The sequence below is a fragment of the Ambystoma mexicanum genome, chromosome 1p (genome assembly GCF_040938575.1).
Source record: "Ambystoma mexicanum isolate Mex_15411 chromosome 1p, UKY_AmexF1_1, whole genome shotgun sequence".
NCBI classification, from domain to species: domain Eukaryota; kingdom Metazoa; phylum Chordata; class Amphibia; order Caudata; family Ambystomatidae; genus Ambystoma; species Ambystoma mexicanum.
The window spans coordinates 20,590,974-20,618,907 of NC_090921.1; the positions used below are offsets into that span (position 1 = coordinate 20,590,974).

General features: G+C 47.1%; 1 protein-coding gene across 1 annotated transcript in view; it reads right to left on the reverse strand.

Moving 5' to 3' along the window:
* Positions 1-5,015: 5,015 nt before the first annotated feature.
* The window catches only part of LOC138564138 (zinc finger protein ZFP2-like), a 71,972-nt gene continuing 49,053 nt past the window's right edge, over positions 5,016-27,934 (reverse strand). The window contains exon 3 of the mRNA XM_069642888.1: positions 5,016-7,033. Coding sequence (XP_069498989.1) covers positions 5,709-7,033 — 1,325 coding nt within the window. The 3' untranslated portion in view covers positions 5,016-5,708. The remainder of the gene's footprint in view (positions 7,034-27,934) is intronic.

Consider the following 27,934-nt stretch of genomic DNA (forward strand, 5'->3'; position numbering starts at 1 on the left):
TATAAATGCCATATCATATCATATCATACCATTCCTATACTGGGACCTCATCCATTTGCAATCTTCTAGAAGAGCAGACATCAAAGTACTTGTATCTGCTTCTTCTCCTCTTGCCTCTAGGTCGCAGAGTCTATTTTGCCATCATGCAGAAGATTCTGCTTCTCTATCCAGCCTAATATGAACAGTTGAAGCAAATATTTCCAAAAATATAATTTTTGAATGTACCATCGCTTGCAACGTTCCTGATCTTTAAGAGTATCATTCAAGGATTCATAATGCTGCCATCAAGTTGTTCTGATGTTGTAACATTGCAGTGGGAGAAAGGCAGGATTCAGATATGTTCTTATTAAGGCGAAAGACTGTTATTTCCCAAAGGTTCTTACGACACAGATGATGATATTTGAGAATCTCGAGAATCTATGTCATGCTGCACCCCTGGAGTGTTTGGAATAGATGGAAACACTGGTTCAAGACCTTACGTTTAATACGGAAATGTGCATCCCCAACCGTACCCTCCAATTGCGGTCTAGTCCTCACTCAAGATGGGCGCCACAAGATGGCCGCCGTAAATATAACAACGCGCAGTGCCATCAGCACAACACGTTGTATCCGTCTCTTGGTGCACGCTGTAGCGTCTACAGTTTCTCCGACTGCAGAAACTATCTCCAGATTCCTCTCTTTCCAGTTTCCCGTAACTAGTCTGTTGTCTCTTCCTAGCCCTTTTCTGTATTCACTCTGATTACTCTTCCTTCCGGCGACACTGCGCTGTCTTTTCTCTGCATTCTCTGTGCGGGTAAGTCTAAGCCTTTTTAATCGGTTTCGGCCGCTTACCTTGTTTCCTTTCTGTTTTCCGGCGTGTCCAATTTGGAAAGCCTTTCTGACTCTCCGGTCCTTTCCATGCTGCTGCGCGACCCTCCCACATCTTGGGATTTCACTCTTGTGGCGCTTTTCAACTTACTGACCTATTTCTTCCGCTCTTCAGTCCTTCCCACCTGTTCTGTTCCGGAGCTCACCCTCGCATCCTATGAGGGATGTGGGGACCTACGTCATATGCCTCTGCCATTTGGCAAGTATGATGGAAGTCCCAGAACTCTGAAGGAGTATCTGGACGCTTGTAATGTTTACTTTATGTTTCAACCTTGAGCCTACGAGACAGACAAGGCGAGAGTAGGGTTCTTGTTTTCTAATCTCGTTGGAAACGCCCTAGCTTGGACCACATCTCTAGTTACTAACAACGACCGAGTGTTGAATGATTATGCCCAATTCATATAACAATTTAGGACAGGGTTTGACCGTCCAGAAGTTTTGTGTTCTTCCTACGAGGCCATGTTGGATGTCAGGCAAGGATCCACAGACGTTCAATGTTATGTAGCCCAACTTCAGAAGCTTGCTGTGAATGCAGGATGGCCGGATTCCGCACAACAGACCTTATTCAGAAGGGGAATACATGAAGACCTGAAGGACGAGCTGGCCTGGCTGGCACGTCCTGCAACCTTCCAAGAACTGGTCTCTTTATCTCTTCAAATAGAATTTCGCCTGATTGAATGCCGGCAGGAGAAGAGAAAGAATCATGCGTACCTCCCTTTGAGTGACCTCCCATCTCAGTCAAAGGACGCCCACTCACCTGTCGAACCTATGCAGATAGGAACTACCCGTGAACCCTTAACCCCAGACGAACGCCGCAGGCATCGAGAACTGGCACTTTGTATGTATTGTGGGTCCTCTAAACACATACTCAGAAATTGTCCGGAAGTTCCTCCTAGAAGGAAGGGAAACTCCTTCCCCCGATCCTATGCAGGGGAGATATCGGGGGAACAGAGGCAATCCCTGCAACCAAACACAAACAATAAGGAAGGAAGAAGATGCAAGATTGATGGTGTTTCAAGTACACTTACAGATCACCCCAGGTCAATCTCTGGAAGTCCTTGCCATGTTGGACTGTGGAGCAGCAGGCCATTTTTTTGATGTAACTTGGGCCAAGGACCAAGGGATCCCATTGGTAACTAAGCAAAAACCCATTCCTGTGGAAGGTGTGGATGGTTCTCCCCTCTCCTCTGGGCCCATTGTGTTGGAAACAGACACCATCTGGGTCAGAATGGGAGAACACAGGGAGGACATGTGTTTGATTTGATAAGGGCGGCCCACTTTCCAGTGATCTCGGGTATTCCTTGGTTAAGACAGCATAATCCCTGAATAGATTGGGCAATGAACACATTGAGTTTTGACTCTTCTTATTGTCAGCAGAATTGTCTACAGCTTTCAAAAGAAGATAAACAAGAAGGGAAGACTATTCCTATGACCAAGACCATTGTATCCACAATCCCTCTACAGTACCAGGAATACGCTGAGGTATTTGAGGACAAAGTCCCTCATCTTCTGCTGCCACACAGACCGTAGGATTGTTCTATTGATCTACTCCCAGAGACAACAGTCCTGTTTGGTCGCATGTACCCTCTCTCACTGCCCGAAAGGCAGGCGCTCAAGGACTATTTAGATGCAAACCTACAGAATGGTTTCATCTAAGAATCCAGGACCCCAGGAGGGGCATCAATCTTCTTCATACCCAAGAGGGGAACTGTAGAGTTGAGACCTTGCATAGATTACCGCGGTCTCAACCATATCACTCTAGGCGATCGTTATTCCATGCCGTTGATCTGGGACATTTTGGAAGCAGTCCAGGGATTCACAGTCTTTGCTAAACTAGACCTCAGAGGAGCAGACCACCTCCTAAGGATTAAAGAGGGAGACAAATGGAAAACCGCCTTCCACACCTTTTGGGTTTGTATGAATACAGAGTAATGCCCTTCAGGTTGGTGAACGCACGCGCGGTTATCCAAAGGTTCGATGACAAAATCTTCTCTGATGATCTGTACCTATCAGTGGTGGTGTACCTCAATGACATTTTGGCGTTCTCTTCCACCTTATCTGAACACCACAGACATGTCAAGGAGGTGCTCCATAGACTTCAGGCAAACCATCTGTACGCCAAGCCGGAGAAATGTCAATTCAATGCCTCTTCAGTGTCGTATCTGGGATATATCCTGTCTAAGGAAGGGGTGCAAATGAATCCAGGAAGAGTAGCAGCCATATTACGGTGACCAGAACCCCAGAATGTCAAGGGAGTACAAAGATTCCTGGGGCTGGCAAATTGTTATAGACGCTTTATATCCCAATTCTCTGAAGTACTAAAGAAAGGAGTACAATTCTGTATGAATTAATCTGCCAAACAAGCCTTTGAACACTTAAAGACCCTCTTTACCACCGCTCCAATAATTGTCCAGCCTGATCAGGCACAACAGTTCATCATGGAGAGACGCTTCCGACGACACCTTAGGAGCGGTTTTGCTCCAGAAATGCACAGACAGACTAGAAAATCAGATAGCCTACTATTCAAGGACACTCACTAGCAGCAAACGCAATTACTCTGTATTGGAGAAAGAGCTTCTGGTGATTAAACAGGGGTGCGAGGAGTGGAGGTATCTCTTGCAGGGAGCAGTACATCCATTCTTGCTGAGAACGGATCAACGAAATCTCAAAGTTCTCCAGCAAATGGAGTGTACCAACTCTCGTCATGCCTGTTGGGCATACTATTTTTCTCAGTATGATTTCTTGATCACGTATATCCCTGGGTCTAAGAACAAGCTGGCTGATGCATTATCGAGAAGTCATGGGCTGGAAACAGAGGTTCATCAAGGAAACGAGCTACTCCTACCAGATAAGAAGTGCATTGCACACCTGTCTACCTTTTTACAAGCCATCCAGAACGGAATATATTCCACTGATGAAACTGCTTTAGGACTCACCCGTAAGAACGGACTCTTTTACCAGGATTCAAAATTATATATCCCGACCAGAACTTTACAGATCCAAGTAATATCCTGGTGTCATGGCCTCCCTCTCGCAGGACACAAGGGGCAGAAGAGTCCCCAGGAAATGGTGAAGAGACTCTTCTGGTGGCCCAATCTGGGCAAGGATGTACGAAGCTATGTATCTGCTTGTCCAATATGTGCTACTAGTAAGAGAACCACTGGCAGACCTGTAGGCAAACTGCAACAGGGAGCTCTACCTTCCAGACCCTGGAAACACAAGTCTACTGATTTTATTGTTGACCTCCCCCCTGTCTGAAGGGAATCAGGTTATTATGGTGACACTGGACACGTTCAGTAAGTTGTCACACCTCTTCTCTCCCGGGAGTACCATCTGCTCCAGAAACCGCTTCGGTCTTCCTTTGTGATATCATTAGAGTACACAGTATCCCTGAAACCTTGGTATCAGATAGGGTCTGTGATCACAATGACACAGGAAATTGTTTTTCATCCCGCCGTCACAGTCCCGCAGTAACACTCAGCCACACACTCTGCCATGCTCCGCTGGCAGGCTGAGCTTTTAAATGAGACGCCTCCTTCAGTAAAGGATAGTGTAGAAAGACTCTGGGTTCTTGAAAACAGAATCACAGGCTGTGTTCCAAGATAACACTCAGCCACACACTTCCATTCTTTTTTTATTCTCATAGTGTCCACATTGACAGGAACGCGTACTTTGGATCCGCAGGACGTTCCTTATTCCTCTGCACTTCTTCTTCGTCCCAGTATCAACATGATCAATCTCTACTAGGTTAGGTGGATTCTCTCTTGTCTCTATGTTCTGGTATAATTCTGGTATAATCTATATGAGTAGTCCCTGCTCTTCCTCATCTCAGTATGTTTCATGAGGTTGGTGTGTTCTATCCTACATAAAAATACAGAAGTGTTGGGAACTACAGAGTCCTGTATAGGGTAAGAGGAGGAGGTAGGTTGCGCTGAAGAAGGTGCAAACCATGTTCTCCCCGGATAATCGTACCTGGTCCCCTAGGGGGGATCCTCACCATGCGATCCTCCTGCTGAGTATCAGCCCCAGGGGGACTATCGGGTAGCGATCTCACCTCCATTCATGTCACTGAATGCCCAACTTGTAATTAATCGTACAATCTTTAATACTTCTCATTGTTTTATCCATGTGAACCGTATATCACAAGGACATTTGATGCAGTGTATAACAAAATCAGTTAAGCAAATTGGCAAATATTTGAATACATTTTTTATTCTAGAGCACGGGTGAAGAGTTCAAGGCATGTGCACAACATGAAGTAAGAGACAAGTCATAAAAAAGCATAACCAGTGCTCTGGATTTTCACACATAAAGGAGTAATGCTGAAAAGAAGGGTTGCTGTGCAGATGAAACATTACCTGATGCCCGAGGGATGGTAATAATAAGGAAGGCAAAGTCTTCACTCACAAGCATCGACACAGCAGCTCAAAGCAAGGTATAGTGTATCCAGCAGACTGGCACAAGCAGTCTTTGCGTTATAAGAGAGATGAATGCAGGGGCTCATGGGAATCGAAAATGCTGGGAAATGTAGTCTTACTCTGGTCTAAATGTCCTGCAAGATGTGTAAAGCAACTGCACAGTATTCCTGCGGCCTGAAGGCCCCGTCTCAATAACAGGAATATCACTTACTTTACACTAGAAATGCTAGAAAGAGTCTAATCTGGAAGTTTAAATGGCCAGAAAAAACACGAGTGGTCCCACGGAAGAGGCTAGTAAGTGCTCATGGATAGATACCATTCTACAACAGGTGTGATGGCCGAGTATAGTGCATACCACACTCTGTGCACTCACAGCGCTTCTCTGCAGTCTGGAAGCTCTCATGACACCACGGTGATGTCCGGTTACAGAAGATCTAGCTGCACTCTGTGCATTCCCTGCAGGTGGACGTTCCGATGTGTTCTTGGGTGTGAGGCGTTCTTGAAGCTTTTTGCACATGCTGTGTGGGATCCCTGATGTTTCCTTAGGCTTGAGGTGTAACTAAAGTGCTTTCCACACTCTGTGCACCCATAGGGTTTCTCACCAATGTGAGTCCTCTGATGTGTCTGCAGGCTTGACATAGAAGAAAGACTTTTCTTACACACTGTACATGGGTACGGTCTCTCCCCCGTATGGGATCTATGATGTTTCCTCAGGTTTGCAACCTGGCTAAAGTGCTTTCCACACTCTGTGCATGCATAGGGTTTCTCACCAGTGTGGATCCTCTGATGCATTCTCAATGACGAACGGACACTGTACCATTTATCACACTCTGTGCACTGGTACAGCCTCTCCCCTGTGTGGGTTCTCTGGTGCACCTTTAGCTTTGATGCCTGTCTATAGTGCTTACCACACTCAGTGCACTCAAATGGCTTTTCACCTGTGTGGATGTTTTGATGCCTCCTCAATGACGATCTGTCACTGAACTTTTTCTCACACTCTGTACAGTGATATGGCCTCTCCCCGGTGTGGGATCTCTGGTGTCCTTTCAGGTTTGAAGCCTGTCTAAAATGCTTACCACACTCAGAGCACTTGAACGGCTTTTCACCAGTGTGGATCCTCTGATGATTTTCCAGTGATGACCTGTCACTGAACCTTTTCTCACACACTGTACACGGGTAAGGCCGCTCCCCTGTGTGGGTTCTCTGGTGTGCTTTCAGGCTTGAAGTCTTTGTAAAGTGCTTATCACACTCCCTGCACTCGTATGGCTTTTCACCAGTGTGGATCATCTGATGCGTTCTCAAAGATGAACTGATAGTGAAGCTTTTCTCACACTTTGTACAGTGATGCAGTCTCTCCGGTGTGTGTGATTTCTGATGCCGCTTGAGGTTTATGGCCTGTCTAAACTGCTTACCACACTCCGAGCACTCGTATGTCTCCTTCGGGGGGCTCTGCAGATGTGTGCACAGGTGTGACCTATTAGCATAGCTTTTCATACTCTCCATACACTGGTACAGTCTCTCACTTGTATATGATTGCTGATGTACTATCAGGTTTGAAGCGTGTTTAAATGGTTTACCACACTTGGTGCACTGGGATGCCTTTTCACCAGCATGTACCCTCAGCTGTGTTATCAGATCCGGGGGCTTAGTGACGTTTTTCGCACGCTCTGTACTCTGGTGCACATTCTCCCCAGTCTGGCTTCTTGGAAGCATGTGTTGACTCTTGATTTTGGAAATGGTTCCATTATCTGTTGAGAGAAGCAGAGGATCAGGGTATTATTTTACACCACCGGACAGTCTAAAGATAAATGCACCTAGTGCAGAGCTGACAAACTGTGTGAGCCTTGGTGAATCCCTCTGTGCATTGAATAAAAGGTGGAAGGGAAAAAGCAAGATTCTGAAATGCATATGAATTTCTGGCAGGTCAGAAGAAGGACACATACTTTTGTAAGACATTTCAATGGTATTTTTATTACAGAAAAGGATAATACCTATCTCTCATTAGTTCTATAGGGTGTTCCCTGCTACGGTGCTCATCGTCATCAGTGAATGTCTTAAAGGAATCTGTCCATTGTCAAAACTAATCCTAACTGGCCCTAGCACTATCATAACTAAACACAGGAGAATGACTCTCCTCTCCTGGATCTTGCTTCTCGCAAGCTTCTGTTCAATATCTGATTTTAAAATAGTCTCTTATGACGTCTTTGATCAGTTTAAACAGTTCTCTCAGTGCTTTATTAGGCTTATGATGCTCCTTTAAATGAGGTCCCTTTGACCGTAGACTGATCCCGTCTTCCTTGTTAACGCCTACGGATGTTTGTTACTCTCCGCTGTACTTTTTCTATGGAGTGTTATTTTTTTCTATTCCCAGGGTATGGTTATCCAACCTTTGAGACTTTCTTCCCTTCTTGGCAATTCACAACCTTTATCCTTTTTAGGATAACTCTATATCAGTTTGTCCTTCTCCTCAGGCTTTTCCCTTCTAGCTTTGCTTTCCTTCAATTCACAACCTTTCCTTTGACTGCGACGAGTAGACGTATTTGTATAAAGATTCTCCTAGTGTTATACTCTTGTTATCTTGACAAGGAGGAGTATGAGTAGTCCCATAATGATACTCCGTCTCCCTTCTGGGTCTCTCGCTATCCCCGTTAGCTCGTGCTCTCAGAGATAAGGTCACCAGGGTTTCCTTGAGTTCAGGATAGGTTCTCCTCTTCAGCGCTTCGGTTCCTTTTATTCCTTCAAGGTTTTGTACTTAATTTCTTCTTTCAGTATGAACATCCGGTGTTTCAGATACCGTAACATTTTGCGGTTCCAATGTGCAGGGGTTTCTGCATAGTTGTAGGGACAGCCAGACCAACACGCGATCTCCCTGGTCATGCCACGACTCCTTGGCTTCTTGCTCTCTTTCTCTCACGCTCTCTCTCAGGATGCTGCGCGTACAGTTCTTGAATTTTGGAACACTTGCAGGCTTTTCCGACTTCACTGTCTCCTCCCCTCTGAGGTACTATATAGCTGTGGCCCTTCCTTCTCTCTCTCTCTCTCTCAGCCTACAGCGGCTTCTCTTCTCCTCGTTCCCTCCTCCTCGTCTCAGTTAAACTGAATTTTCTATGTAAAGGGACGTTCACAGCTTCCTGCTGGCAATAATATATATTTATTCTTTCTTCATATACATCTTTGTAGGACATGTTTAAAGAGGAAATGCTGGGAAGTTCATTAGGGAGATCCTCACAGGAATTGGAGTCCTTGACCCCACACAGGGAGTTTCTGCCAGTGAAGTCGCACTTGCCTCAACCCCTAGGGTGGGTGTTGCAGAGCACGCTCACCTCACTAGCGTGACAGGGCGTGGGGGGACCCCCTTGTGGAGACAAGACACATTTCTACGATTTGTCACAAAATGCAGAGCAAGTAAAATTAATTTACTTTCTAAGAAATAACACAGTCTTCATAAAAGTACACAAAAAAGAAACATTCGCTATTTAAAATCCAGTGGTCTGGTTAATCACATTAAAGTGCTATAGATAAAAAAACATGGTTTTCTCTAAAAAGAACTACTGTACTTATCTCTAATTCATAATGCATGTTCTGTATGCAAGTATACATAAAGTGCTGGGTGCTGATCCTAAAGTGCCAAAAGGTAGGTCAGTTATTTCCCAATAACCTAAATATAAGAAGCTGGTAGTTTCTCCTCAATGTTTTCATTTTAGCACACAAAGTTGCACTTTATGCCACCCTGTGGACAAATCAAATGCTACAGACAAGCGAAAAGGGAATTGGTGCCATAGTAACTGCACACAAGGCAACATTTCTTTTTGGTGTGTTTTAACATATAAACCAATGAGGGGAGTCTTTACTATATTTGGGCCAATCATGAGTTAGCGTATTGGGTACTGTTTTCCCATGAATTATATGAATTACATGCATCACTCAGCAGGCTAACGTGTGCTGGAAGCTCCCTGCGGGGGCATCGAACCCCCAAGCTGGAGAGAGAGGATATCAGAGGGAAGGCAGTCCTGGGCAGGTGTCGCACAGGCAAGCTGTGGGCAAAAGAGTAGCTAATTCTGATGGCACTTCTAACTTCTTCTTGGAGGCACTGGGCATTGGACGGGGCGGTTTAGTCAGGGGGCAGGTGGTGGACTCCACTTCAGGCTCACACACATGGCTCAGTGGTGACTGTGGGTGGGGAGGCCCTGTATTCAGACTCTTCTTGACATAGATGAGAGCTGAGGTAAGACATTGACGATCCATGAAGTGCAAAGAAAGTGCTGCGTAAACCTCGAATCAAGTGCAAACACATATCAATCAGTGTATCGTCACAATGCCAAGTGGACTCCACAGAGGACGCAACACAAAATGAGGGGGGAAGTCGGGAGGATAAGCCAAAACAAAACCTTCTTGAACCAATGCCCTCTCCCCACCCCCTCAACAGTCCTGCCTGGTATTGGCCAGGTGCCACTCAGTCTCTCGGCCCATTTGGCACACACAAATGGTGTCCTGGATTCTGGTGCATTCCCTTCTGTGGATACACTCAGAGAATTACTTTATGATGAAAAAGCGCTCCTACTCAAGTACCCAGCTTTGATGCAATAGCGTCCACAGCATCTCCCAGAGGTGAGGTAGGCCAAGAGGGTCTCTAAATACCTGTCTAGCTGCTTGCCAGAATTGCAAAGACATGGGACTGTAGTACAGATGGAAATGGGGAAACATGAGGTGCGTTTGGGAGCATTCGCAAGATGGTGGCTGCCTCATGGACTTGCCATCCGAAATATCGGATGCACATGTGCTCCTACCGGATCTATACATGGTATGAGGGTGCTTTAACCATTCAGGTCGAAACTATCTCTCTGACTGACTCGCCCGGACCTACTCCGTATCAACAGAGGTCCTGCCACCCCTATTACCACCCTGATTCCACTCACACCGGTTGAAAGGCTTACCAGTTCATTCATACTGCCAACAAATAACCACGGTTCCAAGGGGGCATCCAAAGTCCTAAGGCTGTCTCTCCAATCTGCTAGGACGGTACGTATGAAAGGACTCTATGAGAAGCCACACACTGGCAACAGACAATGTCCTAATTCAAAGGAGTAAATAACTGACTATCACTAATGGGAAGAGTAGTAAACCAGCTGTACAGAGCCGGAGCAGAATTCCAAGCAACAACTCCTGAATTCCTGGGAAAGTTGGCTACGTACTGAGACGAATCCAGGGAATTCTTCCCTTCTTCCCAACGGGACTAGAGAGGTGAGCCAACTACGCAACACCCTCCCTAGGGGACAGGGCCAGCGGGATCCCACTGGGGGTGACCGTCCTCTCGGGACAAGGAATGCCAAAATAGGGATAACATTCCAACTCCCCTTTCCTCCAAGTCCCACATGTTTGTTGAATATATGACAAGTGAACGGGGCAATTAAAAACAGGGGGCCTCATTACGACCCGTGTGGTAAGGGCACCGGTACCGGTAATCCCTTACCGCCCTATTACGAGTTCCCTTTGCGGGTCCTCCCTTAATGCCTGGTTTTACCAGGCATTAAGGACGGGACCCGCAAAGGGACTTTGGTGCTAATAACGGTACCGCAATTTGCGGTACCGTTATTAGCACCTTCCCCATTCCCATTGAGCCCTATGGGGGATCAAATGGGAATGGGGAAGGGCCCTGGTGAATGGGGAATTTGCGCCCCCCAACCTTGGAATGGGGCGGTAATAGCTCCATTCACCAGGGCAGAGTCTGTGAGGTTTTGGAGGCAGCCATGGCGCTAATAGCCCTCGTAATGACCCCCAGGGCCTCTACTGTGGACGGCTTGGTGTCTGACCTGTATTTGTTGCCATCTCTTTGTGGAAGCCAGGACCAAATAAATGCTCCTTCTGTTCCAGGGTGGAACTTAAAGACCACCAGATATCAGGAACATGGGAGAACATGTTTACTCACCTTCCCCCAGAAACTCAATGGGCCTCATTACGAGTTTGGAGGCAGCCATGGAGCCATTACCTGCATGGCTGCCTCCAAACCGGGCTCCATTACCGGGTTCCTGCCATGGGGACTTACCGGGTCATTCCGACATAGGAGGACCCGGTAAATCCTCCTTGCAGGAACCATTCCCCATTCCCATTTGAGCCCCTATAGGGCTCAATGGGAATGGGGAGGGAGGTAACAACGGGCACATTACAAGTGTTCCTTTGTTACTTCCCTCTTCATCTCGCGGGACCCGGAAAAGACGTCTGGTTTTACCAGACGTCTGATCCGGGTCCCGCAAAGGGAACCTCGTAATCGGCCCTGACGGAATGAAGGGGGACGGTCCCACACCGACCCCCTTCATTCCGTCAGCGTCAGGGTCGTAATGAGGCTCAATGTCTCTAGAGCTATGCTTCTCTCCAGGCTGGACTACTGCAACAGCCTCTTCCTCAATGTATTTAATTGTTTTTTTCTAACATGCCTAATACCGTAGCTGAGTTGGTTTCTAAGCGCGGATCCGAGATTCGAACCTCTGTTGCTCTGTGTGGTCTTGCTTCCAAGACCAGCGCGTTGCCCCTGTGCCCCTTCCGCCCTCTTCAACTAATCTAGAATAGGACTGCAAGACTTATCTGTGGCCGAAACCCAGGGATGGCATCTCTCCAGTCCTAAACCGGATTTAAATTTAAGACCGTCTGTATTATCCACAAGGCATTCTGGGGCCTCCTTACATACCTTCTTGCTAGAGTCCTTCGGTCTCTAGCTCCAACTCTCTGCAGGTCAGACATTTCTTCAAGCAGAGAGTGCGGGATAGATCTCTTTCTTAGGCAGGTGCCTCCCTCTGGAATCGCCTCCCCACTCCTCTCAGACTTGAGCCGCATCTCCTTGGGCCTCATTCCGGGTTAGGAGCTAACCATGGAGTAATTAGCTCCATGGTTGCCTCCGAAACCGTCCCAAATCCGGCATGGTGAATGGAGTAATTACCGGTCCATTCCAGGGTTGGAGGGACCAGTAATTCCCCATTCACCTTTTGCCCTTCCCCATTCCCATTACTGCCCCATAGGGCTCAATGGAAATGGGGAAGTAGGTAATTACGGCACCGTAAATTACGGTACCGTAATTACCTCCGAAGTACCTTTGCGGGTACCGTACTTCACTCCCGCTAAAAGCAGGAGGTAAGGAAGGACCCGCAAAGGGACCTCGGAATACGGAGGTAAGGGATTACCGGCATCGGCACCCTTACCGGTGCCGGTAATTCCTTACCTCCAACCTCGGAATGACCCCCCTTATGTTCTGGAAGCTTCTCAAGATCTTCCTTTTCTCCTCCTTCTTCCCTCTCCGCCTTCCTTGCTATGCCCCCCTGCTGCTGCGACTGGCTGCCTGGTCCCTTCTCAGTCACTTGTGTCCAGGCGCGTTATAAATGCCATATCATATCATATATCATATCATACAGGGGCCAGGCTCTCCTCGACTAGCCTGCCTCAGCACCCCTCTGACCAGCACTTCCCTTCGGGCATGCTTTCCAGACTAGACTACTAGGTCTGCCCCTCCTCCCCCTTCCTGGTACTAGTGGACCCTTACCTCTTCCCCCTGCACCCTTGCCCTCCAGAACCCCCTTAGCACTTACTCAGCCCATGAGGCCCATCCCTCCTGCATCCACTCCCCCACCTTCCCTTCCCTTCGCTCTGGCCTGCCCCCCTCAGCACTTCTGTTTGCTGCATTTGCACCTTCTGAATGTCACAAGGCCTACTAGGACCGTGTATTGCTGTTTATCCTTCTCTGTTCCCCCTTCCTCCTTAGACTTGTTGAGCCTGGAAACACTTTCTGCTGTATAGGTGCATAGAAAATGTTCAATAAATAAATAAATGAACAACATCGGCGGTAGAGTGAGGAACGCAGGTTTGTGGAACCGCGCAGAGAACGAAGCAGACACGATGGTAGGTGGAGACCAGAGACAGTGAGGAGAACGCTGCAGCTATGATGAAGGCAGAGCCCCCAGCCAGAGAGGGACCAGTGAGGCAGGAAGCTCCACCACTAACGAAGCCAAGAGATACCATTGTTCCAGAGAACCGCTGCCGGGATTAACCGAAGGACTGCCCCAGGAAGGGGAGCACAAAACACAGCAACCGAGGGGGCCAGAGAAGTCTGCAGCCTGCAAGGGGATAACCAAAGGAATAACCCAGTGAGCAGAGAACGAAACTGAGCAACCAACAGGGACAGATCAGCCAAAAGCCCAGCGGGGCCAAGAGGGGGACCTACAAACAAAAAGGAAAAGAAAACAGGACCAAAGAAGGCTGGCACCTTTTCGAGGTAGCCAGGAGAGCGCTCCCCCAGAGGGCTCAAGAGCAAACATTCTTGGACTTGGCCATACTGAGCCTTCTGGATCAAGTCTACGTATCCCTGGAGACGGAATAACCCCAAATATCTGTCGAGGACATTACTTTGAGAACAGAAGTAACTCTGAGAGACATTTCTCTTTTGGAGAAAGTGTTCCTTTTCTTTTGAACCACAAAATATATTTATATTTATGTAATGCTTCTGCTGCTACTGAGGGGTGGGGGTGATATCATGAGGCTTACTCAGTCATTCATGGTTGACTGTTACAGCCTCTATGTCCTGGCTCTGAGTTAACAACTCAGCCACTATCTTCCATATCCTTAACAAGGCCATATGTGGCCCCGGTTATAGGAGTTAATGCAGTGCTTCCATAAGCGTTCATCCTGGATGGGCTCCCGGAAATTGACATATTTGCCAAGTGGCTCATGTGTACCGTCCCCAATGTAGGGCATTCAGTCATAACATGTTTGACTGTTTCTGTGTTTGACTTAATGCAACAGAGACGACAGATTGATCCTCTTCTCTGAGTGAGACAGAGGGGCCTATGACACGTAGGCTGGCAGGTGTTTATACGCAAGAGCAGGACCGATCTGAGCAATTCATTAGATGGACATTGGTCTCGATAGGGTTGAGCTTTCAGATACGTATGTAGGATATCAGGGTAGCAAGGTGACTGGCATGTTCAGTCTAGTCCCAGAGTCCCAGATGTTTTTCATAAGTGACTCTGTGGTCACTTCCAGCGGGTCCCACCCTATATCACTGAGTAGGATCTTCATATTCCTGATAAAGCTGACTTAGTTTCCAGTCTACGCTGCCTTACCTAAACTCTGGAGCAGCTGATTGGAGGGGCCGCTCATCATTTTAATGTACAGGGGGGCTCTTTTTTTCAATACCATGGCCTTGAGAGACAGAAGGCCAAGTTCTAAGGGCAATATCGCCATGGGAACACATTTAGGCAAACCCAGGGATCCTCCTCCAAAATCTGCCTTCAACCAGCTGAAGGCAGACTCTCAAGACCATAAATGACCACTGGGGCCTGGCACTGCAGATATCGCAGTTTTACACTAGCGAGGGAGTAGCCGCCCCTTCTTTTATTAAATTGTGCAATTAATGATGTCACCTGGTTTGCCTTCCTGGTACGAATCTCAATGCAGGTTTTATAACAAGGGCTCACGTCCTATCTCCACTGCCAAGTGTAAGAGATTACAGAATTGGAGATGACGATTTTGAGTCGGGCTACACGCTTGGCGGTAAACAGCATGATCTGTGTCTTGTCTTTATTAATCGTTAGACCGTTCGTCTCCGCATATGCCCAGTGAGAATTAGCCATACGCTGCCTGCCACAGAAGGTGTGCTCTAATAAGACAGGATCATCAGCATATGTGTCAGGGATGGCACTCTATTAAGAGTGGCACAGGACACCCAGAAAGGGTTTGGGTGGTTGTGCCAAAATAAAGTGGACAGATAAGTACACACACAGCAGAAAGGAAAGAGAATGAAGAGTAGGCAAGAGTAGCAAGGAAAAAGGTACAGAATGAATTCCCTCTTGGGGTGTATGCAGATATAGGAAAAGAGTATTCCACGAACCTTTGGAAATACTCTAGCCTTCTGCAAGTTTGCTATAACAGAGGCCCACGCTGTTTGCTCATGGCTTAGAACAGCAGCTATGGGTGTCTGTAATGTAGAAACGAGACAAGGGAATGGGCAGAGGTTGACTGATGGGAACCAACAGACAAGCTCTGTACAAAAGGGTCTACAAACAGTACAAGAGAAGATACTTACAGACAAATCCAGGAAAGGAGGTATAGCAAACTAGCAGAAGGGAAAGTTGTGTAACAGGATTGGATAGCAGAGGACAGTAAGGAACAAGGTTGAGAGCTCAGAGGAGCAGGAAAGCAATGAGCAAGCCCACAACAGCAGGGCTGTAAGGTAGAGAGCCCAGAGGAAAAGGGCTTAGGGCAGCAGAGTAAAGCAAGCTGCACGGCAAGGAACCCAGAAGGGCCGGGCAGCAAGGAGTGAGCCCTGAGGGGCAGGGCCGCTGACCGTAGAAGGTTGCAGAGGACTGTAGAGGGCTGCTAGGCCGAGAACCCAGCGGAAAAAGGTAGGTAGTAGGCAGCAGAGCGTGATAAGCTGCAAAGTAGGAAGCCCAGAGGACAAGGGCTGTAGGCAGCCGGAGTGAGGCAGGCTGCAGAGCAGGGAGCCCAGAGGACAAGGGCTGAGGCTGGAAAGCAGCAGAGCGTGATCAGCTGCAATGTAGAGAGCCCGGCAAGGCAAGGGCGGAGGCTGGAAGGCAGCAGAGCGTGATCGGCTGCAATGTGGAGAGACCGGCAGGGCAAGGGCGGAGGCTGGAAGGCAGCAGAGCGTCATCGGCTGCAATGTGGAGAGCCCGGCAGGGCAAGGGCGGAGGCTGGAAGGCAGCAGAGCGTGATCAGCTGCAAGGAAGGAGCCTGGAAGAGCAGGGCGGAGGCAGGGAGCCCAAAAGACTAGGGCTGTTGGCAGCAGGGTGTAGCAGACTGCAAGGCAGGACGCCCAGAGGAGCAGGGCGGAGGCAAGGAGCCCAAAAGGCTAGGGCTGAAGGCAGCAGGGTGTAGCAGACTGCAAGACAGGACGCCCAGAGGAGCAGGGCTGAGGCAAGGAGCCCAAAAGGCTAGGGCTGAAGGAAGCAGGGTGTAGCAGACTGCAAGGCAGGAGCCCACCAGGGCACTGGAACAAAGAGCAGGTGAAATCAGGAAACAGCATACAAAGTTTGTAGCTTGAAGCAAAAAGGTGCCGGAAGGACTCTCAATGCAAGAGACTGAGCTCTCGCAGGCAGCAGCCTTTATACTGCCCAGCCCAGCACAGAGGCAGGCTAATTGGTTGCACCTGGCTCAGCACACCTGCAGACAATCGGCCACCTCCCTCTCTGTTCCTGAGCTGGTGGAAGCAGAGCAAATCCCTAGGGCTTCTGGGGAGTGTAGTTCTGATGAAGAAAAATAGGAATAGCCAGGAATAGATGGTTATAGCCAAGTGCATTATGGTAAGTGTAGTTTTCTGGGAAAAATAAAAAAGCACCAAAGTCTTGCAAATGGGAAATAAAGTCCAAATAGTGAATAGCGGTTGATCCAAGAGTTTTCTGTAGATAAATGAATAACAATTTGTCCATATTGATCGCCAATGTATGCGCCCATGGCGCAGGCATGACAATATGCGAGGACTGTGCAATGCGTCTGCTCTATTTTAAGGGAGCAACCTCTAGTGTGAGACAGAAACCGGGAAGATCTGAAACACACAAATTGTAGAGGAGGGGAGTACCACAACCCTGTTTCACCCAATTAAATTGGGCTACCGCTGCTGTCAGTGCCACCACGGTCGAGTCTAAGAGAAACTGTGTTGTTCTTATGCGAAAGTTTGAGGTAATACAGCATGCCCATCGGGCAGCCCACGAGTTCCAGTTTTTGCCACAAAAAAATACCTATTTACAGTGTTGAAGACTGATTTAAAGTCGATAAACAGGGCATAAAGAGGGGCTGCATTTTTGCCCCGATACTAAAAAAAATCGAGGATCCGCAGGTTATGTGCGGTGGAGTCGTCAGGTCCAAGGGCACTCTGCTATCTGTGTAGGATGCCCTCGTGTTCACCCACCACTGAAGTTCTGTCAAAAGGAAAGAGGCAAATCACTTCCCTGTGCAATCTAGCATGGACAGTAGGCAGTAGTTGTCAGAGTCTCCAGGGGGGCCACTTTCCTGTGCAATCTAGCATGGACAGTAAGCAGTAGTTGCCAGTGTATCGAAGCGGGCCCCTTTTTAAGACTGGAATGAGAATGGCATTTTGCCAGGAGATTGGGATCATCCCTTCCTCTAGGACCTTGTCAAATAAGATCTTAAGTAGCGCAGGCCTGAATTTAGGGTTCTGCTTCATAACTACATTGGACAAGCCGTTAGGCCCCATCGCCTGCAACGATTTGAGTGCCTTAATATTTAGAAAGATATCATCTTCCTCTATATGTAAGGTTTTATCTACAGGTTTGATACCAATCTGAGGATAGGAGGGGGCAAAGCCGGTAACATTGCGTTTATTAAGACTAGAAACCCATGTTTTCTCGTTAATAGGGTTTATCATTTTCTGTTTCCTACATCCTTCTGCCTCCCCCAGAAGGGTCCAAATGCTACACGAGTCTCCAATTCAAAGGGCCGCTACCATGGTTTGCCAATGTGCATCCCTGATCGAACAGCGCCACCAGCTTAGCCAGTTTTGGTACATATTTTTAAGGTGTTTAATTTCATCGAGGTAGGCCCCAAGGGAGAGCGTGTGGGTTTTGGCCCTACGTAAATCCCCATGCAGCTTGCGTTTCACGTCTCTTATGGTTTTATCATAGTTAAGGTGGAGTTTTGAGTTCTCTGCATGTTAGGGGCATCCTTGAGGTCACATGTGCACCAGTAAAAGAAAAGATCTACCTCTCAATGTTCTCCATCTTCAGATTATGGACGGCATCAAGATCACGATGAGCCAAATACGAGACAGCAAATCCAGCTCTTTGTATGTAAGATTCAGACCAGTTAAATTATAATGCAACCCTCCCCTCTCGGAGCAGTTCTCTCTCTTTGGCTCCAGGGGGATTGTATATATTTATCAGCATTATCCTCCTGCATTCATTGTTCGTATTACTAGACCCTCAATTGCAAGTAGGAGATCGTGATGTAGTGTTGAGATTCTGCGAGAGTTCCGACTATGGACCACCCCTGTGACTAGGCCCCCATATGGTCTTTCTCTGCGACCCTTCTTAGCTAATGTTTGGTATATGGCGTAACCATCCACCAATATCGCCATAGTTAACCAGGTTTCTTGTAGCAGGAAGAACGCATGCTGAGTTACATAGGATAGGGAACCTAAAGGGGATAAGAGGTTAGTAACGCCACAGGTGTTCCATGTCATTAGGGACCACTCTCATAACTTGTGCATCGCTACTGGCAAGGACTCTGCCAGCCACTTCAGCCTTGTTTGAATGTCCGATATTTGGATGTTCTCCTTATCGGGAAGTTGTGCCATGGCTGCCGATGAAGCTGTGCCGGATCCCCCTGGGACTGGTAGGGATGGATGTAAAGACTGATAGGGGGTGTCTGTACTTCCGCTCTCTATATGGTAGAGGAGAGGCACAGAGAACCCCAGCCAAGATTCTCTATTTGGTAGCAATGGACGAGCAATCAAGGCCTAGCTTCTCAGGAGGCGCTGCGGGCTGGTTCTTAAGTACAGTGCAGTCCCCAAGCACCCCAAAGGAATGTCCACACACTGTATTAATGAAAACACAGTCTTTATATAATTAATATTCACAGGTATGTACACGATCACAATAACACACTTTGTACTCGGAAGTCAACAATGATAAATATATACAATTCTAAAGTGGTACCACCAATGTTATCAAATCTCATTAAAGTGCATCAACTGTACAGTTAAAATGTCACACAGATCAATAATGAGGAAACCAGCAATAGAGATAGGCAGGAACGTAAGATGGTTGAAACAATAGTCTTATTTCCTCCTATTAAGGTTTTACTCCCCCAATGTACCTGGTGGAATAGAGTTCTCTGAAGATGCGTCGACCGATCCTTCTTGAGTGACTCCTTTTAAAGCAGGAGCCAAGGATCGTCTAGAGGTGTCGAGGAACTCGGCATTCAGTGTCGGGAATGGACAGCCCTTCTTGAGTGCCCTCCCTTTAAAGCAGGAGTCACGGGTCGTCGAACGTCCGACAGTGAACAGGTGAAACTACGGCAGTGAAGTGGCAGCTTCGTTCCTAGCGGTGCTCGTCGACAACAGAGCGTTGGCGTCCTGCAAGGAAGAGGCGTGCGGGGCACCTCGGTGACGATAGTTCTGGACTGCAAAGAGATGATGAAGAACTGTGGCTCAGCAAGGGCGTCGAGTCGTCAGCGTCTCTGTGGTCCTTAGGTGGCGGGAAACCCACCGGCGGAAGCTCCTCGGCGTATCGACAGTGGGCCTTCTCCAGGGGGATAAAGCGGGCGACGATGCAGACGAGAGCGTCCGATGATCAAAATGAAGTTCTTAGGCAAACGGGAGCACGGCGGCTCCGGTGGGCGATGGCGGTCGTCGACAGTGGCGGACAACAGTCCGAGTGCTTCTCTTTGAGATTCCGCGGCAGTCCCCGTCTCGGGTCGGCAGCCTGTCGCAAGTCTGTCTACCAGGGAGCCTTGGCAAAGATCAGCTGTGCACGATGGTCCCTCGTAGCTCAGGAAGAGGGCGCCTTACCAGGTCCTCTCTGGGTCAGTCCTTGGAGGCACAGCAGCTTTCAGATTGTGAAAGAGAGCAACAGCAATTCTTCTCGTCCAGCAGGGCTTCAAGGTCAAGCTTCAGTTACTCGTCGTAGTGGACTTCAGCTTCTGAACACGATTCCTAGCAGTGAGAGGTCCCCAGATATACTGTTGATCTCCCATTCATTCCGCTGGGTCACACTCAGGCATCCAATCACGACTAAGGGCATTCATGCAGGTAGGCAGCCAATCAGGCACACGAGGTATTCAGGCCATTCACTTCTCTCCAGACACTCACAACAAGTTATGTGTATTGGGACAAGTACCTAGCCCAGAGGTCGCCAAACAGTCGATCGCGGGCGACTAGTAGCTCGCCTGAGCCTTTTCAGTCGCCCGCGCTGAAGATACAGAAAAATAAACATTTATCCTAAGTTATATTATTAATGGTGTGTTTTGCAGCTCAGGATGCGAACCCTGGTCGCCCCAATTGCGGGCGGGGAGCTTGGCTGCTGTGCTACATGGAGCTGCTTGTGAATCCACTGACAAATGTCAGTATCACGTTATGCTTCTGCAGGCCGCCTGTAGTACCACAGTTGGCCTTGTGCGCCCCCACGACAGTCTTGCTTAAGCAAGCTGCTCTTGTTTGCCAGAGATGTTGGAGGGGCTGGGGCAGGATCAGGATCATTGTGACCACGCAATGAAAATATCACAGTAGCCGCTCGCTTGGAAATGTTCAAAATAATATTTAGAAAATGGTACAATTTCTTTTATGTGGCTTCTTTCCAAATTCCACATTGTACATTTCCACTTGAAATCACTTCCATGACACAGGTGCACCCACTTTTAGTACATTAAGCGATCCATAGACACGCTGTACAGTAGAAGCCTACCAGGGTAGCTCAGCAGGTTGTCAGACCGATGCTGAGATGTTATATATTCAAAACTACAGGTTGTTAATCGTATGACTTTTTGCAATGCCTTATAAAAAAAAAGTGCTATACAATGTGTTTGGCCAGGGTATGGGTTGGGCTGGTTCCTTGCTTATATTCAGGGCTGAGGTGGGGATATTTCTGCCCCTGTAATGAAAATCAAAAGTTGGCACCCATGAACCCACAGTTTAATTTTCTAAAAACTGCTATCAGCATAACAGAAGCATTTATTTGTGATTAACCAGTTTGACAAGCATTTAAAATCTTTATAAATATAACTTGTACTAAAACACAGAGGGGCACCCAAATAATGATAATGATGTGTTATTTATATAGCGCCTTAATCCAAGCGCTTTACAGAGCACATATTTACATGCAATATCACCCAACTGAAATTGGTACTCATTTATCGACCTCAGAAGGATGAAAGGATGTGTTGGCCTTGCCGGGACTTTAATCTGCGACCTGCAGATCACGCTAAGATCGCAGCAGCGAGCGCTCAACCCGCTGAGCTAATGTACCGGCAAATAACGGAGTATGTGTGGTGTCTGCCAAAAAAAACATTTCAAAGAAAACTTGTGAATGCAAGCAGCATTTTTCAATTTGGAAATTACTTTTTTTTTATGGAAGTGTGAAATGTACATTTGGAAAACAATAGTGTGCCTAGCATGTAGAAAGCCTGCATAAAACGCAAAGGAAGGGGCACAAAAATTGCAGGATATTTGTGTGGAAGTCCAACAAATATCTGTCTTTTTGAGACAGCTACTAATAAATAATAATACAATAAAGAGGTTTTGAAGTTCTTAATATATTCGTGAAGGCATAAGCTATTCCATCTGTTTAAAGAGAGGAAATAATGGAGCCAAAAAAAATTTTGTGAAAATTCTGAGGTTTCTAAATATCCCCACCCCGATATCGCCCGCTAGTAGCTCTCCTCTGTTGGCCTCCACTACAAGTAGCTCTAGCTAACGTAAAGGTTGGAGACCCCTGACCTAGCCATTCAACACTCCAAGCTGCATTCATACCGGTTTCGGGCAGGGCTGTCTCATTCATTGTGTCAACCACCAGATACTAGACATCCACAACACAGATGCATATTCGTCACACACTCTATTCACCCAGGTCCCACCCACAGGAGGTACCCACAACATACATCACCGGGAAGGCTCCAGCTAGTCTGGCCGGGCCTTCACAACAACACCATATATGGCACTTCCATCCAACAGCCAGTCAGGGGGAAGGGACAGAGTCAGGGACTGGGAAAACAAGGTAATGGGTAATAGAAAGCAAGAGGCCGCAGGGGCCATTTTGTTTTCCATCCGGAATCAACTGATCCCAATGGCAGGGCCGGGGTATCCCAAAATCTGCGCACCTGTCAAATTCAGCATGCTGCTGCCACCAGCCCATACCCTGCTCTGTGGGCCACCCACAGGTGCCCAAAAACATACACTAGGGGCACAGGGTTGCACCCCAACCCATGGTGCCATAAGGGTATCCCACGGGTCCGTTCACCAAACCAAATGAGAGAGAGCTGCACGGCCAGGAGTCCCACATGGACTCCTGCGCGGAAAACACGACAGAACACACGATAAAAAGCAGTAAAGGACAAGGATACGGAGGCCCTGTCCCTCCGATGCATTTCCAGCATCACAATGGACCCGCCGCGTCTACCTTGGCATCCAGCTCGACCCAACCCGACCAGCAGTTGTGCATGGAAATTAGTTGTGCTGTTTCAGCATGTTTGCAATGTACTGCTGAGACTTTGGGATTGCAGCCCTTCAGTGCCTCTGAGAACTCAAGTCTTCATACACCAATACTCGCAGTTGTGGCACTCGTTGGAGAAGATGCCATTTGTCCCGGGACTTTTGATTCAAGTTCTTTATTGTACAGACCGTACTTTCCAATGAAGCTCCCATACATATGGCATTCTCTATTCACCCCCTTTTTTGGGGAAGGTCTAGTGCCCACAGACATTTTAGGCACAATCAGGGTGGAATTGTTGTCAGGTACATTTGCAGTGTTTTGGGGTGCTATTGAGTCCAAGCTTGTGTCATGCTGATGGGACGCATGGTGTGCCCCCTCTATGGGCTTATTTGCTAAGACCCAGCTTGTGAGGTTACCCAGATTTTTTTCCTGCTGTTGTTTACTACGTGCAACCTTTATGCATGCATTTTTTGATTTTGTGGCAGGTATTTCAGGTGTAGGTAATGAGGCAGCTATTTCGGAGGGGATCCAGTGAGTAGCCGCCTGTCTTGCCATCCAGCGTTGCTTCTGTGAGAAAAAGATGGTCGCGGTTTCAGTGATATCTGCTTTCTCGTTAGACGTAGACAATAGCACCGGCTCATGGTGTGCTCTGGCAGAAGCTGAGTTTATCAGCTGAGCATCTTCCGGCATCGGCTGTTGATTGACTATGGAAGACCATGGCTGTAAATTCTCATGTATTCGACCGCACCGTTTTATTAATATTTTCATGCAAACCGTATAGAGGTCATGAAAGACTGTAGTTCCGAGAATGCTGCTTCGCCCATAACTGTTGGTTCTGGCTGTGCAGAATCTTCAATCTGAACAGCAGCTGAGGAGATGACCTGATGAAGGGATGCCGCCAGGGAGGGTGGGGGTGGGTGGTTGACCTTAGCTCTGCCCTTAAGACTTGGGCACTGACCAGCAACAGCTCCTCCCAAAAGGAAGTGGCTCTGTTGCTGTTATCATATTCGGTTGGATGGTAAAACAAAGGTCCAGGGAGGTTCAATCCTTGTATAGTGACCCAACCCAGGCCCAGCTCTAATGTAGCTCTAATATGGTTGGTAAGGGTGTTTTATGAGCGTGCCTGCCCAGAAGGGTAAGGTGCTTCCGTAGGAGAAGGCAGTTGGTTAACTTGGAGTTTACAAGGGGTTGTGACTTCACCTACAGAGCAATAGAGTACAAGGATAAACAGGTCTTAATATGCGCTTACCATCAGTTGTCAGGCGGGGTTCAGAGTTTAGCACGGGGGCCTAGTTGAAGATCGGGCCTGGGTCACTGGTCACTTCGGCACACCACGGAGTACCAAAGACCACTCGCGCACCACTCTGCGCTGTACTGGCCAATTTGAATGCTGGTAGAGGGACTACTCAACTAACGCTCGGATGGGGGTATAAAACCAGCCACCACTAATTCCCAGGGAGAAGTAACCTTAGACTAAGCCCTATCCTTCTTTCTTTCTTCTTTTCTTTGCATAGAGTAGGATAGTGAGAGGTTAGCTTAGGTTTTGGGGTGGGGGGACTGCACTTATTTTGTGAGACATCCTGACGAGCACCCTTTTATTGTTTCCTAGTGTAGGGAACCATCTTAGACGTAGGGATTAGAAAAGCTTTTCTTTACTTTCATCAATAAGGTGTCATTTAACTATGCCTCCGTGCCCACCTCCTCTGTCTGACCTACCAGATTACATAGCATTATCTACCAGAAAGACGTGAATACATGGCAGTGCTGTCTTAAATGATCTACCGCCTTACGTAGCATTATCTATCACAAAGAGGTGAATACGTGGTGTTGCTGTCTTAACTGACCCACCGCCTTACGTAGCATTATCTACCAGAAAGACATGATAACACGTGTTGCTGTCGTAAATGACCTACTGCATTACGTATAATTATCTACCAGAAAGACGTGAATACATGGCGTTGCTGTCTTAACTGACCCACCGCATTATGTAGCATTATCTACCAGAAAGATGTGAATACAGGACGTTGCTGTCTTAACTGGCCCACCGCCTTACGTAGCATTATCTACCGGAAAGACCTGATACATGGCGTTGCTGTCTTAACTGACCCACCGCATTATGTAGCATTATCTACCAGAAAGATATGAATACAGGACGTTGCTGTCTTAACTGACCCACCGCATTACGTAACATTATGTATCAGAAAGACGTGAATACATGGCGTTGCTGTCGTAAATTAACTACCGCATTACTTAGCATTATCTACCAGAAAGACGTGAACACAAGGCGTTGCTGTCTTAACTGACCTACCGCATTACGTAGCATTATCTACCAGAAAGACGTGAATACATGGCAGTGCTGTCTTAACTGACCCACCGCATTATGTAGCATTATCTACCAGAAAGATGCGAATACAGGACGTTGCTGTCTTAACTGACCCACCGCCTTACGTAGCATTATCTACCAGAAAGACGTGAATACATGGCATTGCTGTCTTAAGTGACCTACCGCATTACGTAGCATTATCTACCAGAAAGACGTGAATACATGGCATTGCTGTCTTAACTGACCCACCGCATTACGTAGCATTATCTACCAGAAAGACGTGAATACATGGCGTTGCTGTCTTAACTGACCCACCGCATTACGTAGCATTATCTACCAGAAAGACGCGAATACATGGCGTTGCTGTCTTAACTGACCCACCGCATTCCGTAGCATTATCTACCAGAAAGACGTGAATACATGGCATTGCTGTCTTAACTGACCCACCGCATTACGTAGCATTATCTACCAGAAAGAAGTCAATATATGGCGTTGCCGTCTTAACTGACCCACCGCATTACGTAGCATTATCTACCAGAAAGACGTGAATACATGGCGTTGCTGTCTTAACTGACCCACCGCATTACGTAGCATTATCTACCAGAAAGACGTGAATACATGGCGTTGCTGTCGTAAATGAACTACCGCATTACTTAGCATTATCTACCAGAAAGACGTGAACACATGGCGTTGCTGTCTTAACTGACCTACCGCATTGCTTAGCATTATCTACCGGAAAGAAGTCAATATATGGCGTTGCCGTCTTAACTGACCTACCGAATTACGTAGCATTATCTACCAAGAAGACGTGAATACGTGGCTTTGCTGTCTTAACTGACCTACTGCATTACGTAGCATTATCTACCAGAAAGACGTGAATACATGCCGTTGCTGTCTTAACTGACCCACCGCATTACGTAGCATTATCTACCAGAAAGACGTGAATACATGGCAGTGCTGTCTTAACTGACCTACCGAATTACGTAGCATTATCTACCAGAAAGATGTGAATACATGGCAGTGCTGTCTTAACTGACCTATCGAATTACGTAGCATTATCTACCAGAAAGATGTGAATACGTGGCGTTGCTGTCTTAACTGACCTACCACATTACTTAGCATTATCTACCAGAAAGACGTGAATACATGCCGTTGCTGTCTTAACTGACCTACCGCATTACTTAGCATTATCTACCAGAAAGACGTGAATACATGCCGTTGCTGTCTTAACTGACCTACCACATTATGTAGCATTATCTACCAGAAAGACGTGAATACATGCCGTTGCTGTCTTAACTGACCTACCGAATTACGTAGCATTATCTTCCAGAAAGAGGTGAATATGTGGCGTTGCAGTCTTAAATGACCTACTGTGTTACGTAGTATTATCTACCAGAAAGATGTGAATATGTGGCGTTGCTTTCTTAACTGACCTACCGAATTATGTAGCATTATCTACCAAGAAGACGTGAATATGTGGCTTTGCTGTCTTAACTGACCTACTGCATTACGTAGCATTATCAACCAGAAAGATGTGAATACGTGGCGTTGCTGTCTTAACTGACCTACCACATTACTTAGCATTATCTACCAGAAAAACATGAATACATGGCCTTGCTGTCTTAACTGACCTACCGCATTAAGTAGCATTATCTACCAGAAAGATGTGAATACGTGGCATTGCTGTCTTAACTGACCTACCGCATTACTTAGCATTATCTACCAGAAAGACGTGAATACATGGCGTTGCTGTCCTAACTGACCTACCGCATTAAGTAGCATTATCTACCAGAAAGACGTGAATATGTGGCATTGCTGTCTTAACTGACCTAACGCATTACGTAGGTATTATCTACCAGAAAGACGTGAATACATGGCGTTGCTGTCTTAACTGACCCACCGCATTACGTAGCATTATCTACCAGAGCAACGTGAATATGTGGCATTGCTGTCTTAACTGACCTAACGCATTACGTAGGTATTATCTACCGGAAAGACGTGAATACGTGGCGTTGCTGTCTTAACTGACCGACTGCATTACTTAGCATTATCTACCAGAAAGACGTGAATACATGATGTTGCTGTCTTAACTGACCCACCGCATTACGTAGCATTATCTACCAGAAAGACGTGAATACATGGCGTTGCTGTCTTAACTGACCCACCGCATTACGTAGCATTATCTACCAGAAAGACGTGAATACATGGCGTTGCTGTCGTAAATGAACTACCGCATTACTTAGCATTATCTACCAGAAAGACGTGAACACATGGCGTTGCTGTCTTAACTGACCTACCGCATTACTTAGCATTATCTACCGGAAAGAAGTCAATATATGGCGTTGCCGTCTTAACTGACCTACCGAATTACGTAGCATTATCTACCAAGAAGACGTGAATACGTGGCTTTGCTGTCTTAACTGACCTACTGCATTACGTAGCATTATCTACCAGAAAGATGTGAACACGTGGCGTTGCTGTCTTAACTGACCTACCGCATTACTTAGCATTATCTACCAGAAAGACGTGAATACATGCCGTTGCTGTCTTAACTGACCTACCGCATTACTTAGCATTATCTACCAGAAAGACGTGAATACATGCCGTTGCTGTCTTAACTGACCCACCGCATTACGTAGCATTATCTACCAGAACAACGTGAATATGTGGCATTGCTGTTTTAACTGACCTAACGCATTACGTAGGTATTATCTACCGGAAAGGCGTGAATACGTGGCGTTGCTGTCTTAACTGACCCACCGCATTACGTAGCATTATCTACCAGAAAGACGTGAATACATGGCGTTGCTGTCTTAACTGACCCACCGCATTACGTAGCATTATCTACCAGAAAGACGTGAATACATGGCGTTGCTGTCGTAAATGAACTACCGCATTACTTAGCATTATCTACCAGAAAGACGTGAACACATGGCGTTGCTGTCTTAACTGACCTACCGCATTACTTAGCATTATCTACCGGAAAGAAGTCAATATATGGCGTTGCCGTCTTAACTGACCTACCGAATTACGTAGCATTATCTACCAAGAAGACGTGAATACGTGGCTTTGCTGTCTTAAATGACCTACTGCATTACGTAGCATTATCTACCAGAAAGATGTGAATACGTGGCGTTGCTGTCTTAAATGACCTACCGCATTACTTA